Source organism: Nicotiana sylvestris, chromosome 4, assembly GCF_000393655.2.
Source record: "Nicotiana sylvestris chromosome 4, ASM39365v2, whole genome shotgun sequence".
Classification (NCBI taxonomy): domain Eukaryota; kingdom Viridiplantae; phylum Streptophyta; class Magnoliopsida; order Solanales; family Solanaceae; genus Nicotiana; species Nicotiana sylvestris.
In genome coordinates, this window is record NC_091060.1 from 46,543,509 (window position 1) to 46,557,934 (window position 14,426).

Below are 14,426 nucleotides of genomic sequence, written 5' to 3' on the forward strand. Positions count from 1 at the left end.
TACTTTATTTCGCCCTAAATCTGACTCTAATTGGTCTTTGTATGATATTTTCCTTATTCTCTATTGTATCACCTTATTTTAAGTGTTATTTTCATGATTATGTTCCCTTATTCTCTGTTAATTTACTGAACTCTCTTATTTTATGTATTATTTGCCCTAAAAATTGATTCTGATTGATTCTAGTATATCTTTCCCTATTTATGCTTGAATAATTCGTTTTCATGTTTACTTGTTTGATTTCTACTATATAAACCCCTCTCAGAACATATTTTTAGACACCGAACTTTGACTACTATTTTCGACTACTCTCTCATTCACTCACTGTTACTTTGAAACTCGCTGAAACTATTGAATAACCTCCTCCGGTGCAAACACTGCTCGGAGCCCATTCTCGAGGCTCTTGTGAACTCTGAAGCATCGGGGATTTAGGGTTTTTGCTTCTACACTCTGCATTCTTTTAATCTTGGTGTTGGTTAGTATTTAAACTCTCATAATGTAAAAAAAATTTCCTGCATGTATATCTGGACTTTGATTCAACTGTGATGGTGTTCAACTTTGATGTCATTCTATGACACATGAGAATAGTCTACTGTAATTTGCATTCTGTGATCTCTCATCTCTAGACCCTGTAGCATCTTACATGTCAATTTTTGGGGTCCAATATTGTGGTTGTATGAGTTTCTGCATATTGTGATTAACTAATCTCTCCATGATGCCTGATCCTATTTGTATTATACTGTTTAATCCTGAGTTTGGTATAGTCTGATCTTTTAAGTTCTAAATTGGATGTATCACTTGGTTTTATTAGTCAAGTGCCTTGCCTGTTAACATTGCAGTCCTAGATTCTTTATCTTTTGTCATATGTTACCCTGCTAATATGCTAGTTTATGTTCATTATTTTATCTTGTAAGTTTGTAAATGCTTTTCCCAAACCTATCACTTTAGTATTATTTTCACTAGTTGTTTCCTGCCATGAGTTTAATTCTGGGGTTGGCTGAAAGCCAAAGCCCTTTACCCTAAGTCTCCTCTATCAACCTCCCTAGTGTGAGCACTGCCCTGGGTTCTTGAAGCCCTTGGGAACTCTGACGCACTAGGGTCCAAGGTTCTTTGCCACTTTTTCCTAATTGCTCAACTATGCACCCTTTTCCACCTACTCGACAAGCTAATGGGCTTATGTAAATGGTTGTCTTTCTGGGACTGTTGATCATCTCTGGCTACTAGGTTTTGGCTATTCTGTGTGTAAATGAAGATCGTTTTTTGGGTTTAATTGGCTATGACTTCTGGGCTATATTGAAGCCTGTTGGATATGATGTTGAAGGCCCAGCAAGGCTGCGTATTTAGTTGTGTATTTGGGCATGTTATAGACCTGTCTATTGCCTTGTAATATTACTATTCTACTTGTTAATCTAGGTCTGTAATAATGTTGTAATAATAATTAGGGTGTTAGTAAAATTGGAAAAATGGGTCTATTCTAATGCTTGCATGAAACGGGTAGAAATCCTGCCTATAGGTGTTTAATCAGCTTGAACATGCTCTGCTACTATGTGTGTTAGATAACCTGCCTATAGGTGTTTAATTCATTTAATATATTCTGCTTCTACATGTTCGTTAGATATCCTGCCTATAGGAAATAAAATGACCAATCTTTCAATTGCAGCATGTTCACTAGGTGTGAGCACGTGATTTTTGCCTTGAATGAAATACTCCTATAAAATCCAAGAAAATACATTTTTCCAATTATTTGCCATTTTATAGGATTTTTTTATTTGTTCGCATTTTTGTACACGTTTAATTTTTATTAAAAAATCATGAATATCAAAAATACCATGCCTTGCATTTTAGATTTTTGTTTTTATAGCTTTTGGATTAATTATATAATATTTGTTTTATTAAAGTTGTAAATAAAAAAAAATGGCTCATTTTACATTGTTTACCTTTTAAATTTTTAGATTATTGATTTTCTCTCTTTTAATTTAGGATCAAGTAATTTTTATAATAATAAATAGATAATTAGTTAAATTTTACAAGTAAAGATAATTTAGGATTTAGTTTAGGATTTATTTTAATTAATTAGTCTTTAAAAAATTAAAAAAAGGGGGGTTTTGGCCGAATTGGGCCATTTCTTCCTAAACTAGCCCAATCCTAATTTAACCCAAGACACCCCAAGCCTAAAACTTAAAAATCTGATCCCAATCCATCTTTTCCCCTTTTAATCTAGGCCATTGATCTCCAACAAGATCCAACGATACGGAACTCACCCCTTTTTTATTATAAAAGTATCCTAAAATCTACACCCCCCTCATTTTCAAACTCCCCACTCTTCCACTTCTCTCTCAACTCCCCAAAATTAGAGCTCCCAACTCTCTCTCTTCTCTCTCCTCCCATTTTCCGCCGCCCGCCGGAAATCTCCATCGGCGGCGGCCAACCTCCAAAAACTCCAAAATAACTTCATTCTTCTCCTCATCTCCTCCTCTACCTCACCCCACAACCTAAATTCATAAAAAACCTACCCTTCTAAAATAAAAAAGGGCCGAAACCCTCCCACCACCACTACTCCGCCGCCGAAAATCGCCCAAGGCGGCGGTGGAACTCCAAAACCCCTCAAATTCACACCATACACTCCTTTCATCCTCCTAAACCTCATCCTACCAACTAAATCCCCAAAAACCCAACCAAAATCCGTAGATCTTGGATCTAAAAAGGCCAAAATCCTAGATCTACCCATTCTTCATTTTTCTAGCCGTTAAAAAATCCTTCGGTCAAGATCTTCCATCAAGGATTTTAGATCCAAGACGTGAGTCTTGGCTTGAGGGTTTTTTCACGATTAGACCCTTTTAATTTTGTAATTTTATTTACGCATTTGTTATTTATTTTCGTTAATTTCCGCATTTATTTTCTGTTATTTTTTTTTGCGCATTTTATTCTGCTTTTTATTAATTTATTTACGTATTCTGTTTTTTAAATTTATTTATTTCTGTTATTTATTTTTAACGCATTTTGTATTTATTTGTTGAATTATCATGTTTAGTTATTTCCGTAATAAGTAATTAATTAGTTAAAACCGAATTTAGTTAAAATATATGTAAAGTTAGTATAATCATGTTATGTTAGTTTTATATTATTATGTAGTTGTTATTTCATTTATTAATTAGATGGATTAAATAAAAATAAAAATAAGGTAAAAATACTAAAAAAAACAGTGTTTCATTCTCTTCATTAATGTTTTATTTTTGTTATATTTGTTAATTTTTTGGGCCTGGCTAAATTGACAGGCCCATAGTTTGTTATCATTTATTTATTTTCATGTTAAAATTGGGCTTGGCTAAATGGACAGGCCCATAGCTTTGTTAAAGTTTAAGAGACCAAGCTCTTTAGGCCAAGAGTCATTTGACTCAGGCCCGAAACCAATCCGGTTTTGAGATAATTCCAAGACCCTTGAGGGTCAATTTTGGAAACCTAAATTAAAAAAAATCATTCAGAAAGTGCTAGAACTTTCTAGAACAGGGATAACTGTCCCAATGCTGTGTAAGGAAAATGATAAGATCCAAAAAATATCTAGAAATGGGACACTTGTCTATTTTTCTGAGATAAGGAAAGTACTAGAAATTGGACAGCTGTCCATTTCTGTAAAGAAGATGCCATTTTTCCTAATTAATAGGGAATTCTGACAGATTCTTTGTACCTCAATTCTAATCCCTTTTCACCTCCTCATTCTATAAATATACTCCTTCTTTCCATTATACAGAGAGAGCTGGATATACATTTTAGACCTAATAAAAATACATTGATTTTGCACTACTTTGGTGTCTCTTTCGTTCACTATTAGCAAAGAACTCCTACTGATTTTTCTCACTATCTTCTGGATTTCTGGGTTATTGGAAGTTGGTTTTGGTTTTCTGTTTGGGTTTGCTGCTGTTTCTCACTCAACTTTTCAGAGATCTATTTTCTTTCTGTTTGTTTTCTTGCTGTTGTCAAGGTACTCTTCTTAACAAAAGTGTAAAGTTTCTTTCTTTTGTTGAATCATGAGGCGAATTTCTTGATAAATCTGTAGCTAGCTTGAATATTGCATGAACCATATTTGTTTGAAGCTTGTTTGTTTGTTATGTTGTAAATTTGTTTACAATGTTTTAGGCAAATGTATAAGTTTAAAATTGTTTTGAAAATTATAGAATCTTCTTAAAGATTCATACATTTATAAAATTTGTGTATTCATATGTAGTAGTATCACATAAGTCATTTTCCAGAAATTCTGTTAGAATAGCAATAGGCAGTTTGGTTATTCAGTTAACAAAAAATGTAATAATTTTACTGCATTTCCTTATGTGTTAAACCAGCTTAATAGATTAGCAATTTACCACACTGTTTTTAATAGTTAAATAATGCTGGATTATTATTAGCTTAAAGTCATAAAATCAGATTTTTTTTAACAAAATAACTAAGTGATGACCATAATACATTTTCAGGCCCAAAGTCAATTGGGTTGATGAATTTGTGTTCTGATTTTTTTTGCTAAAACAAAATGAGTTGATCAATATTATTTACGCTTCAAGATTTTTGAAATACAAATAAGCTTCAAAATCAGCATTTCGAAAATAAAGACTTAGGCAAATTAGTAGGAAGACTGTCTAAAATTTAACAGATTTTATTCATTCAAAACCCCTTTTTACTTTTCTGGTTCAGAAGATAAACAAAAAATATAGTTAAAATTCTGCATTTTGTCATTAGGATTATTAATTTCAAATTTCCTTCAAATATGTGTTGGACTAGAGTTCACTTGGACTCATTATTAAGTTTATTTATTTTTCCACAAATAGATTTTGGGCCAGAATTACTTAGTAAGCCTAAATCTTTTTGAATGCATTTAAATTGATTAATTGCTTAAAAATTTATTGGGGCCAGATTCATCTGAATTAAGTTAGGCCCAAGTTCTTTTAGAATTAATTTAGTTGTTTGAATAATAGACAATATATTTCTTGGGTTGGAATTCACTTGGACTCAACCTTTGTCAGCCTCCCCCCCCCCCAAACTTCAAAATCTGGGCCTGTTTGTCATTTAATAAATAAAGTTGCCATAACTATTTCAAATAAGTTTCTCATGTAGTATTGTACCTTTACACCTAGATACATGATGTAGACTAGTTTAGTGATATAATCGCATCTTTAGGTGAACTTCAAAATTACGCCTTAATCAAATACCCGTAGTTTACTTTAGGCTCGATTTAGAATAGTATTATGATTATGTATACGTTTGCGTAACATAATTGCAAATTTAATTCTAAAAAAAATGACTCGAGGGATGCGTTCGCGCAACTTCAACCAAACTTTTCTTAATAAAATAAACAAAGCGTTATTAATCGTGGACACGTTCACGTGACATAATTTTTTATGCGCCAAAGGAAAAGAGTATACGTACGCGTAACTCAAATCTTTAATTATGAATAATCAAGTGATTTGATTTAAAAGCGATAAAAAGATAATTGCACAATAGGTCTTAAAAATGAGTAGTTAAAGAATTAAGCCAAGTATGAATTGCTAAGCGACCGTGCTAGAACCACGGAATCCGGGGGTGCCTAACACCTTCCCTCGGGTTAACAGAATTCCTTATTCAGAATTTCTGGTTCGCAAACTTCAAAAGAAAAGTTGAAATTTCCTCGATTTGGGATTTTAAATAAACGGGTGACTTGGGACACCAAATAAACTATCCCAAGTGGCGACCCTGAATTGATGAATAATCTCATATCGAGTAATGTCACTTAAATTGGAAAACTCCCTTATACCCTTATATACCCTCGGGTGTGTAAAAAGGAGGTGTGACAGCTCTGGCGACTCTGCTGGGGAACGAACCCACGACCACGTGGTTCAGGGTTCAAGAATTTGATCTTGTTAATGCGATTTTTATTTGCCTTTATTACTGATATTACTGTATTTTATGGACTCAATGTGCTATTGTCATTTGTTGCTTTGATATTACTTGAACTGTATTTAAATATCTTCTTGTGCCACCCATATGAGTCTTCTGAAAATGGTGCACACGTTCGCGTGGCCCGCTTTCTCTGTAGAAATTATACCAAATAGATCGAGGCTGGGCCAACAACAAGGCCGGGTAGACTTTAGTGATCCCGGTACGTTGCCCCCTCTTCAGCCCCAGTTATCCGCTCGGATAACCCAAGTCTAGACCACAAACCTCAGGTTTTTAACTTAGAATAATGCAACCTCATGCCGGATCCCTAGTAGGAATGTTTATTTGCATCACGTGCATTTGACCTTGGGGATTCAACACAGGGGTTGGGTTCGTCTAGGACAGGTGTACCCAAAATAAAGACCATCCTGATGCATCCTACCTGCTATGTGAATATTTATTTATTTCGGCTTGCATGTTGACCGGTTAATAAAGAGAAAAACCAAGAGTGAGGTAGGATAGAGAATTTACCCGATTTCTAAAAATCCTGGTATTTTACAATATTCCGAAATTCTGTCGAAGTTTTGAAAAAAAAAAGAAAAAAAGGAAAACATATTTCAAAAAAGAGTAAGTCAAATATAATGTTTTATGTCAAAATTGCCCGAACTACGCAGGTCTGATTCTCACCGGATGTGAGATACGTAGGCAACCCACATAAGGTTCAGCCTCATTTTTACCAAATAATAAAATAAAAAGGTATTTCAGGGCTTTGGTCAAAACAATATGCCGACCCAGCTTCGGTTGTACTTAAGTCATTTCTCCCCGTAATAGCCTTAGATTGCATTCCAATTGTCGAAAGGCTATTTTCGAGAGGAACAGGCAAAAGGTGTCTTTTTCAATAAAATACCTACCCCCGACCTCAAAATTCATTTGGAATTGTGAAGGGTGCCACGTTTGCAAAAACGACCATTTTGCTAACATAGCAATAAAAGGAGTCCTTGTCCGTTGATTTTTTTTAAAACTTGTTTTGCAAAAAGAGTCCACAAGAGTCAACCCTAACCTTAACCCTCCACAAGTACAAATGAATACCGTCCAGGAATCATCGCAATCTGTCATAGAAAGGGCTCGGATGCATCTACGTAAGTGGTGGGGTGATTTAGATGAAGATGGCCAACTTTGGGTAAAAGATCATTTGGGTTCCCTGGTAGACATCATGCACGTCAAACCACAGGAGGATTTAATTAAGGCTTTGGTGACCTTTTGGGATCCCGTTCACAATGTGTTCCATTTCTCGAATTTCGAACTCACACCCACTCTGGAAGAAATAGCCGGGTACATCGATTTCGGCCAAGAGTTAAGAAAGCAACAACTAATATTCCCTAGGGCTCCCTCAGTACACAAATTCTTCGATCTTTTGAAAATTAGCAAATAAATGAGCAAGGACTGTGTAAGTAAAGGGAGTTGTTTGTTCTACTTCCTGTATTTCAGGTTTGGACACTCGGCCGGGTTTGAAACACATGAGAAGGGGTTGAATAACAAACAGGACAAGAGCATATGGCAAATTCATCGATGGTTTGTTTTCATTGTGGCATATCTGGGAATCATGGTATTTCCGAATTCTGAGGGTACAATAGACCTTCGTATGGCCAGAATCGCACAGGTCCTCGTCGACAAAAAAGATCACACACTTGTCCCATTAGTGCTGGCGGGCATTTACCGGGCATTAACATTGTGCAAATCTGGGGGTCAATTTTTTGAAGGCTGTGATATTCTTCTTCAGATATGGATGATCGAGCACCTTCGCTGCCATCCTAAGTTCATGATATATGCTTCAGACGGGAACAATTTCATCAAAAAGTATGAGGAAAGGGTAGAAGATTACAAACCACTGGAAGGGTTTGAAGCATGGATTTCCTATTTGAGGAAACTGAGAGAAGATCAAATTGAATGGACCATAGGATGGCTCCCAGTAACAGAAATCATCTACATGACCTCTTCAAAGGGCTACTTGATGATAATGGGAGCGAGAAGTATACAACCATATGCACCACAAAGAGTTCTGAGACAACTGGGAAGATATCAGGTGATACCCGAAGAGGCAGACCTAAGCACTAAAGTTATTGAACTACACCCAGAAGCAACGATACCCGAGGCTTTAGTTCAAAGAGACTGGAATTGTTGTCGGTATCTAAAAAGTAACACCCAAGTGCTAGACTCAGCTAAGGGCGAAGCTGATCCCAATTATGCTGCTTGGTTTGAAAGGAGATTTTATGTGTACAATGAGCAGGAGCCTGAGCCTGAACCTGTGAGGCCCGCCAAAAGGCCCCATGTTCAAGCTTTTAAAGACAAAATTCAGGAAAGGTTAGCTTGGGGGAAAAGGAAAAGGAATATCAGGCCACCATCCATGATCTGCGAGAAGAGTTGAGAAACGTCACCTTCAACAATGATTTACAGGCACAAGAGGCCGAGGGTGAGAGGAGAAGATTGGTTCGAGAAAATGAAGCTCTCAGGGCCCAGGTTCGACAGCTGAAAATAGCAGCCGAGAATCCGGGCCGAAGCAGGAAAGATGAAAGGCTCATTTATAACCTTACTCAAAAGGTGCGTGACTATGAAGATGACCTGCAGAAAGCTGAGTCTGAACTAGGAAAAACACGAACGAGGTTGGCTAAAAATGCCGAAGGGCATGCAGCTTTCGTTTAACAGATGAAGGAATGATATGAAAAAGGGGTCACAGGTTGGGAAAAGGCGATTGGCAACCTCGAAGGTGAAATGGCTAAACAAGCCAAAAATTTTAAGGCCGAGAGAGAACATTGTTACACCTTAATGGCATGGTTGGAAGAGGACTTACAACACTTGCAAGAGCAAAATCACGCTGCCACCCAAGTCTTAGAGGCTAGATCCCGTCAGATTGGCCGTTTGTTGCAAGAGAAGGGCATCATAAGAGAGAGGGTTCGAAGGATTGCTAACTACATCACCATGAAATGCAGTGCGTGTGAGGACATGACAAGATCCATGTTTTTCGCCCCTGTAATGATCTTCGTCCGTCTGATAATGGAAGAACTCTATCGACTCCAAGATGACATGGCAAGTAGGCCCGCTGCAAGACCGATTGGTGTTCCTAGGGCAGGGTTGGAGGCACTGATATTTTCTTGATTGTATTTTCTTCCTTTTTCTGAGTTTGTATTTTTCATATTTCGAGTCTGTTTTCAATTCCTAGAAAAGGCATGTCCTAAGTCTTAAAGTCCTAGAAAAGGCATGTCCTGAGTCTTAAAGTCCTAGAAAAGGTATGTTCCGAGTCTTTTGTAATTCAGTAAAGTTTTATTAATGAAAATTTGAAAAAAAAAACAAAAATTGTCCTTTTATTTTTTGCATTTACTTCTTGAACTACGTTATGATCTGATTCGTGCGGCGTCATGATACGTAGGCAATCCTCATCGGATACGGTCATGATCTTTTTTTTAAAAAAGAGGGAAAAAACCGTAAGAAAAGACAAAAAAAAGTCAAAAAAAAACCAAAAACAGAAAAAGGAGAGAAAGGAAAGAGAAGAGAGGAAAATAAGGAATAACAGATGAGGCAATAAGAGAAAATTGGGGAAAATAAGCAAAACTGGGATGAAACATGCAATCGTTGCGAAACATATAGAAACACGTTTAACTGTATAGGTGCATCACACCCCAACGTGCGATTACCTATGTGTTATTTGTTTCAAACTAACCAGTTGGTTGTCTACTGTCAAGTCAAGGTTCTATAGTAAGGTGGTTGGTTTTGTAGTAGTCTGGCTTCGCATCCATACTTCACAAGGTCGAAAGGTAGCGTTGAAATGTCTTCAGAAATCACTCTGCCAACAGTTACTATTGCAGATGAGAGTCCGATCTCGGGCATCCCGACTTCAGGATCGACAACTGCCGAGAAAAATAGGTTATTGCGTCTCCGTATGATGTAAATGTAGGACGCATGGTCAAATGGAAGAGAGCCACCAAGTGCAATCCCTGGATTTCCCGAGCTTTTTCCTAGGGTGGGTGGAGCCTCCAATATCCCGATCAGTCACCCCAATACCCCACTCGGATATCCTACTATCTCGGCCCACTTTGTTGGAACACCTTCTGAGGTTCGCCCCCAGGTGTTAGCTTCAGGAGCGACTTCAAGTATCTTCACTGCTCCGCCATCCTCAGCTACTACACATCCTACACTGCCCAGGCCAAACTTTGACCCATCATCCTTCACCTTCTTAACATCATCTTTCCCACTGGAACCTGTACAGTTTCCCACCTATACTTACTCTCAACCACCCCGGTATGAGTTCACCGCAGGGCAAGAAAAGACCACCAAAACTCCTGAGCAAGAAGAGATTGCAAGAAAGATGAGGAGTATGGACCAGAGTCTCAAAAGCATACAAGGCTTGAGTGGACAAAAAAGTGTGTCCTATGCCGACTTATGTATGTTCCCTCATGTGCATCTACCATTGGGATTCAAAACCCCCAAATTTGAGAAGTATGATGGGCACAATGATCTTATTTCCCATCTCAAGAGGTATTGCAACCAGCTGCGAGGAGCAGGTGGAAAGGAAGAACTCCTCATGGCCTATTTCAGAGAAAGTCTGGTGGGCATCACATCTGAGTGGTACATGGACCAAGATATATCCCGCTGGTACATCTGGGATGATCTTGCTAGAGATTTCGTCAGGCAGTTCCAGTACAACATTGATATTGCTCCAGTTCAGAACTCACTGACAAACCTGAAAAAGAAATCCTCGGAAAGCTTCCGAGAGTACGCAGTTAAGTGGCGTGAGCAGGCGTCCAGGGTAAAGCCTCCGATGGATGAGGTTGAAATGGTCACAGTTTTCCTCCAAGCTCAGGAAGCTGACTACTTCCAAAATATGATGTCCGCAATGGGCAAACCGTTCGCTGAAGCCATCAAGATTGGCGAAATGGTTGAAAACGGGTCGAATTCTAAGCCAATCTGCTATCATAGCCACCTCCCAGGCCATTTAGGGTGGATACGGAGGAGTAGCGAATGGCAAGAAAAAGGAAGAAACATCCATGGCAGCATCGGTTGCAAGAAAACACCGTACTCCCAGATCCCTTTTCTCATAAAGAACCCCACAACACTATTACCCCCACCAAGATGTGGCCTTTGCTCCTCAGCCATTCCCAGTCATGAATGCTCAACCTTATATCCGGCCACAACAACAAGCCAATCGGAACCAAGCTCTATTTCCCAGAAACCAGCCTCCTTACCAAGCCCACTACAATCCCCGACCTCCACAAAACAACTTCCGGGCCCGGGAGCCACCAAGGAAATCAAACTTCACTCCAATTGGCGAGTCTTATTCTAGCCTATTCCCAAAATTGGTCCAAATGGGTTTGTTGCAGCCCGTACCCTCGAATAGGCAAAACCCAGAATCACCCTCTTACCAACGTGGCACCCGATGCGCTTATCACTCAGGGGCTGAGGGGCATGATACAGAAAATTGTTGGACTTTGAAAAGAGCTGTGGAAGACTTTATAGAACAAAGGAAGATAGTGCTAAGGGATGAAGATATTACCAACGTGACTAACAACCAACTGCCAGCCCACAACAACGGGCCAGTAATCGGAATGATTTGTGAGGATAAGGAATTTGACCCAGCGTTGAAGGCCATCATTGCCATTGATGATGTAGAAAAGAAATCAAAAGCTGCCCCGAAGCAAGACAAAGGGGAGAAAAAGAACAAAACTACCCCTCCAGAGTCAGAGAAGAAATTTGAAGTTGAAACTGGGGCAATGCCTCCCAAAGATGTTGTTCTCTATGTCCTTCGAGGCTGCAAAGAAAAGAAGATGACTTTGAGTCCTCCCATGAGATTGGAACTGAACAAGACAACCCAAATATATGTTCCCAAGGGAGCTTATATGATGCGGGAGCCAATTAATCCACCAAGGCTGAGTGAGCCCGTAGTTATTGGTCGCGCGCCACAGAAGCCCATGACAAATCCTGCAGCTGTGCCATGGAATTACAACAAATCAGTGGTGACCTTTAAGGGCAAAGAAATCTCAAGAGAAGCTCAAGAAAATAACCCAGTTGAAAAGTATTTCAATTTGGAAGAGGTGAACAACGCCACTAGAAAGCGCTTCCCATCTAAGAAGCCCGTGAGTGCCGAAGAAGCGGAGGCCTTCTTTCAAAAGATGAAAATGGCAGATTATGAGGTGATCGACCAGCTTCAAAAATCTTCCGCACAAGTCTCCTTGCTATCTCTGTTAATGAACTCCAATGAACATCAAAAGGTATTGATCAAGACCCTTAACGAAGCATATGTACCTGTTGAGACTTCTGTAGAGCAGTTGGAGAGAATGGCAGAAAGATATTTTGCAATCAACCTGATCTCCTTCACCAAAAATAACTTGCCCCCAGAAGGGGCCGCACATAACAAAGCCCTGCACCTTACAGTCAAATGCGAAGGGTACTACGTGAAAAAGGTTATGTTGGACGGAGGTTCTGGGGTAGACATTTGCCCACTCTCAACTCTGCAGCATATGGAAATCGGTACCGAAAGAATCCGACCCAACAATGTCTGTGTACGTGCCTTTGATGGTTGTCACACCTCCTTTTCACCGCGCCCGCGGGGCGCGTGGGGAGTTTTCTCCAATTGAAGGACAGTCGAAACGAGATTTATTTAATTATTTCAGAGTCGCCACCTGGGAATTTTAAGGCGTCCCAAGTCACCGGTTTTAATCCCTGAATCGAGGAGAATATGACTCTGTTATTTATTCTGCGAACCAGAAATCCTGAGTAAGGAATTCTGTTAATCCGGAAGAAGGTGTTAGGCATTTCCGAATTCCGTGGTTCTAGCACGGTCGCTCAACTGTTTTTATTATTGGCTTAATTATCTTGATTTTACTAAATACGTTTTTATTTCCTGATTTTACTACCGCTTTTACTTATTATTTGTGACGAATTACGCGTACGTATATTCGTATTATATATCTTTTATAATTACAGAGGATCGTGCCACGCATACGTGTACACAATAAAATTGTCCATGTTATAGTTTTTATTAAAAAAATATATATGTTCGAAATTTAAAATAAAATCAGGAACATCATCACCCTTGTATTTAGACAATGAACTGCACATCTCGGGTTATATGAAATTATTTTGACATCCGCGGAGAAATCCTTTTTATTAAAATATTTGCTCGGAATTGCGCGTATGCATAATCCAAATTTTCTTTTAAAATATAATCAGGGTACGCGAACGCATCCCTAATTGTGCAAAATATTTGTAATGGTATTATGGATTTTCCACAAATTGTTTATTATATCTACACATTTTATATGAAAATCCTGAGAAATTCACATTTTAAGGATGCCTTTAAATTATTTTTTTTAAAAGGATTCACAATTTATTAAATGTTGCCCGTCGATTATAATTTACGGGTATAGATTATATTCATCCCAACTATTCAAATTCAAAGTAAAGAATAGGAACATGATTAATACTATTCTTCACAAATACAATATATACATATACCAAAGGATGAATTGCATATGAAACTCACAAAATGATTTATGAAGGGAAGAAGTGTTTTTGAACAATTTTTATTTATTTATTTAGTGCAAATTCTATCTCTAATTACCATTGATATAAAGTGTTGCAATTTGTGCTTGTACATCTCATCTTATTCTCATATATTTTCTTTTAATCTAACAAGCCTAATTATTTTGTTGATTCTGCTTATGGTTAAATGTAAGATATATATAATCAAACCGATTGGATTCTCAATTTATGAGAACCCTTGTTACTAACTTTCACATTATAACATTCCTAGGCCATTTGTTATTTTAAGAAAGAGAACAAATCTACCTAATTGACTTAATAAAGTAATATTGCATACAACATTATTCGCCCTATTTTGACGTTTGCAAACATAGCGGAGGATACTAATGCAACTTCCAACTATTGATGTTAACCATAATCATTATTACGCCATATATGAATAAAATACAACCAATCATCATCTAGCCTTAATCCACAACCAAATAATCGAAATACACTAACCACTCATTTTCTTGATATTCCCAGAATACTTTATACCTGTCTAACAATGTCGTAAGACTTATTTAATAGCCAACTTCATGCCATATTCCCTATCTTAACAATTCAACCATAACTATGCTTTAATGAAATTCTGGAATAGGTAATATTATTACAACACTTATATGAATTTCAAAAGAGAATGATCAACTGATAATTAACATGTCAAGCATACTTCTATATGAAACAACATGAAACGAAAACTGAAATTTATAATAACAAACTTAGATAAATGGAAAAATAGAACTGCAATTCAAGCTTCATTGATTTGTCATGCTGAATCTCTTTCCAACATAGAATTTAAGAGATAAGTACCTGGAAATGAAGGTAGAAGAAGTAAATTTTCAGCAGTTGCAGCAGTAACAAAACCAGCAGAATATACCAATAACACAGCAAGTCTAAACAAGACCCGTTAACCCAGATGAACAGTGACAGAAACTTGAGGGAAAGATTTCAGA

The 14,426-nt window shown here is 37.8% G+C and overlaps 1 protein-coding gene across 1 annotated transcript; it reads left to right on the top strand.

Moving 5' to 3' along the window:
• The first annotated feature begins 8,721 nt into the window (after nucleotides 1-8,721).
• On the top strand, nucleotides 8,722-12,524 carry LOC138889508 (uncharacterized). The gene is made up of 3 exons (XM_070172822.1): nucleotides 8,722-8,982; nucleotides 9,848-10,720; nucleotides 11,271-12,524. The coding sequence occupies exons 1-3, from the start codon at nucleotides 8,722-8,724 to the stop codon at nucleotides 12,522-12,524; spliced, it is 2,388 nt and encodes a 795-aa protein (XP_070028923.1).
• The last annotated feature ends 1,902 nt before the right edge of the window (nucleotides 12,525-14,426 follow it).

Excerpts from the sequence above, each read along its gene's own strand:
- LOC138889508 (XM_070172822.1), top strand. The coding sequence starts at position 8,722 with ATGGCATGGTTGGAAGAGGACTTACAACACTTGCAAGAGCAAAATCAC. Across the intron at positions 8,983-9,847 it reads ATCGACTCCAAGATGACATG|GACGCATGGTCAAATGGAAG; the intron begins GCAAGTAGGCCC and ends ATGTAAATGTAG. Across the intron at positions 10,721-11,270 it reads TAAAGCCTCCGATGGATGAG|CCCGTACCCTCGAATAGGCA; the intron begins GTTGAAATGGTC and ends GGTTTGTTGCAG.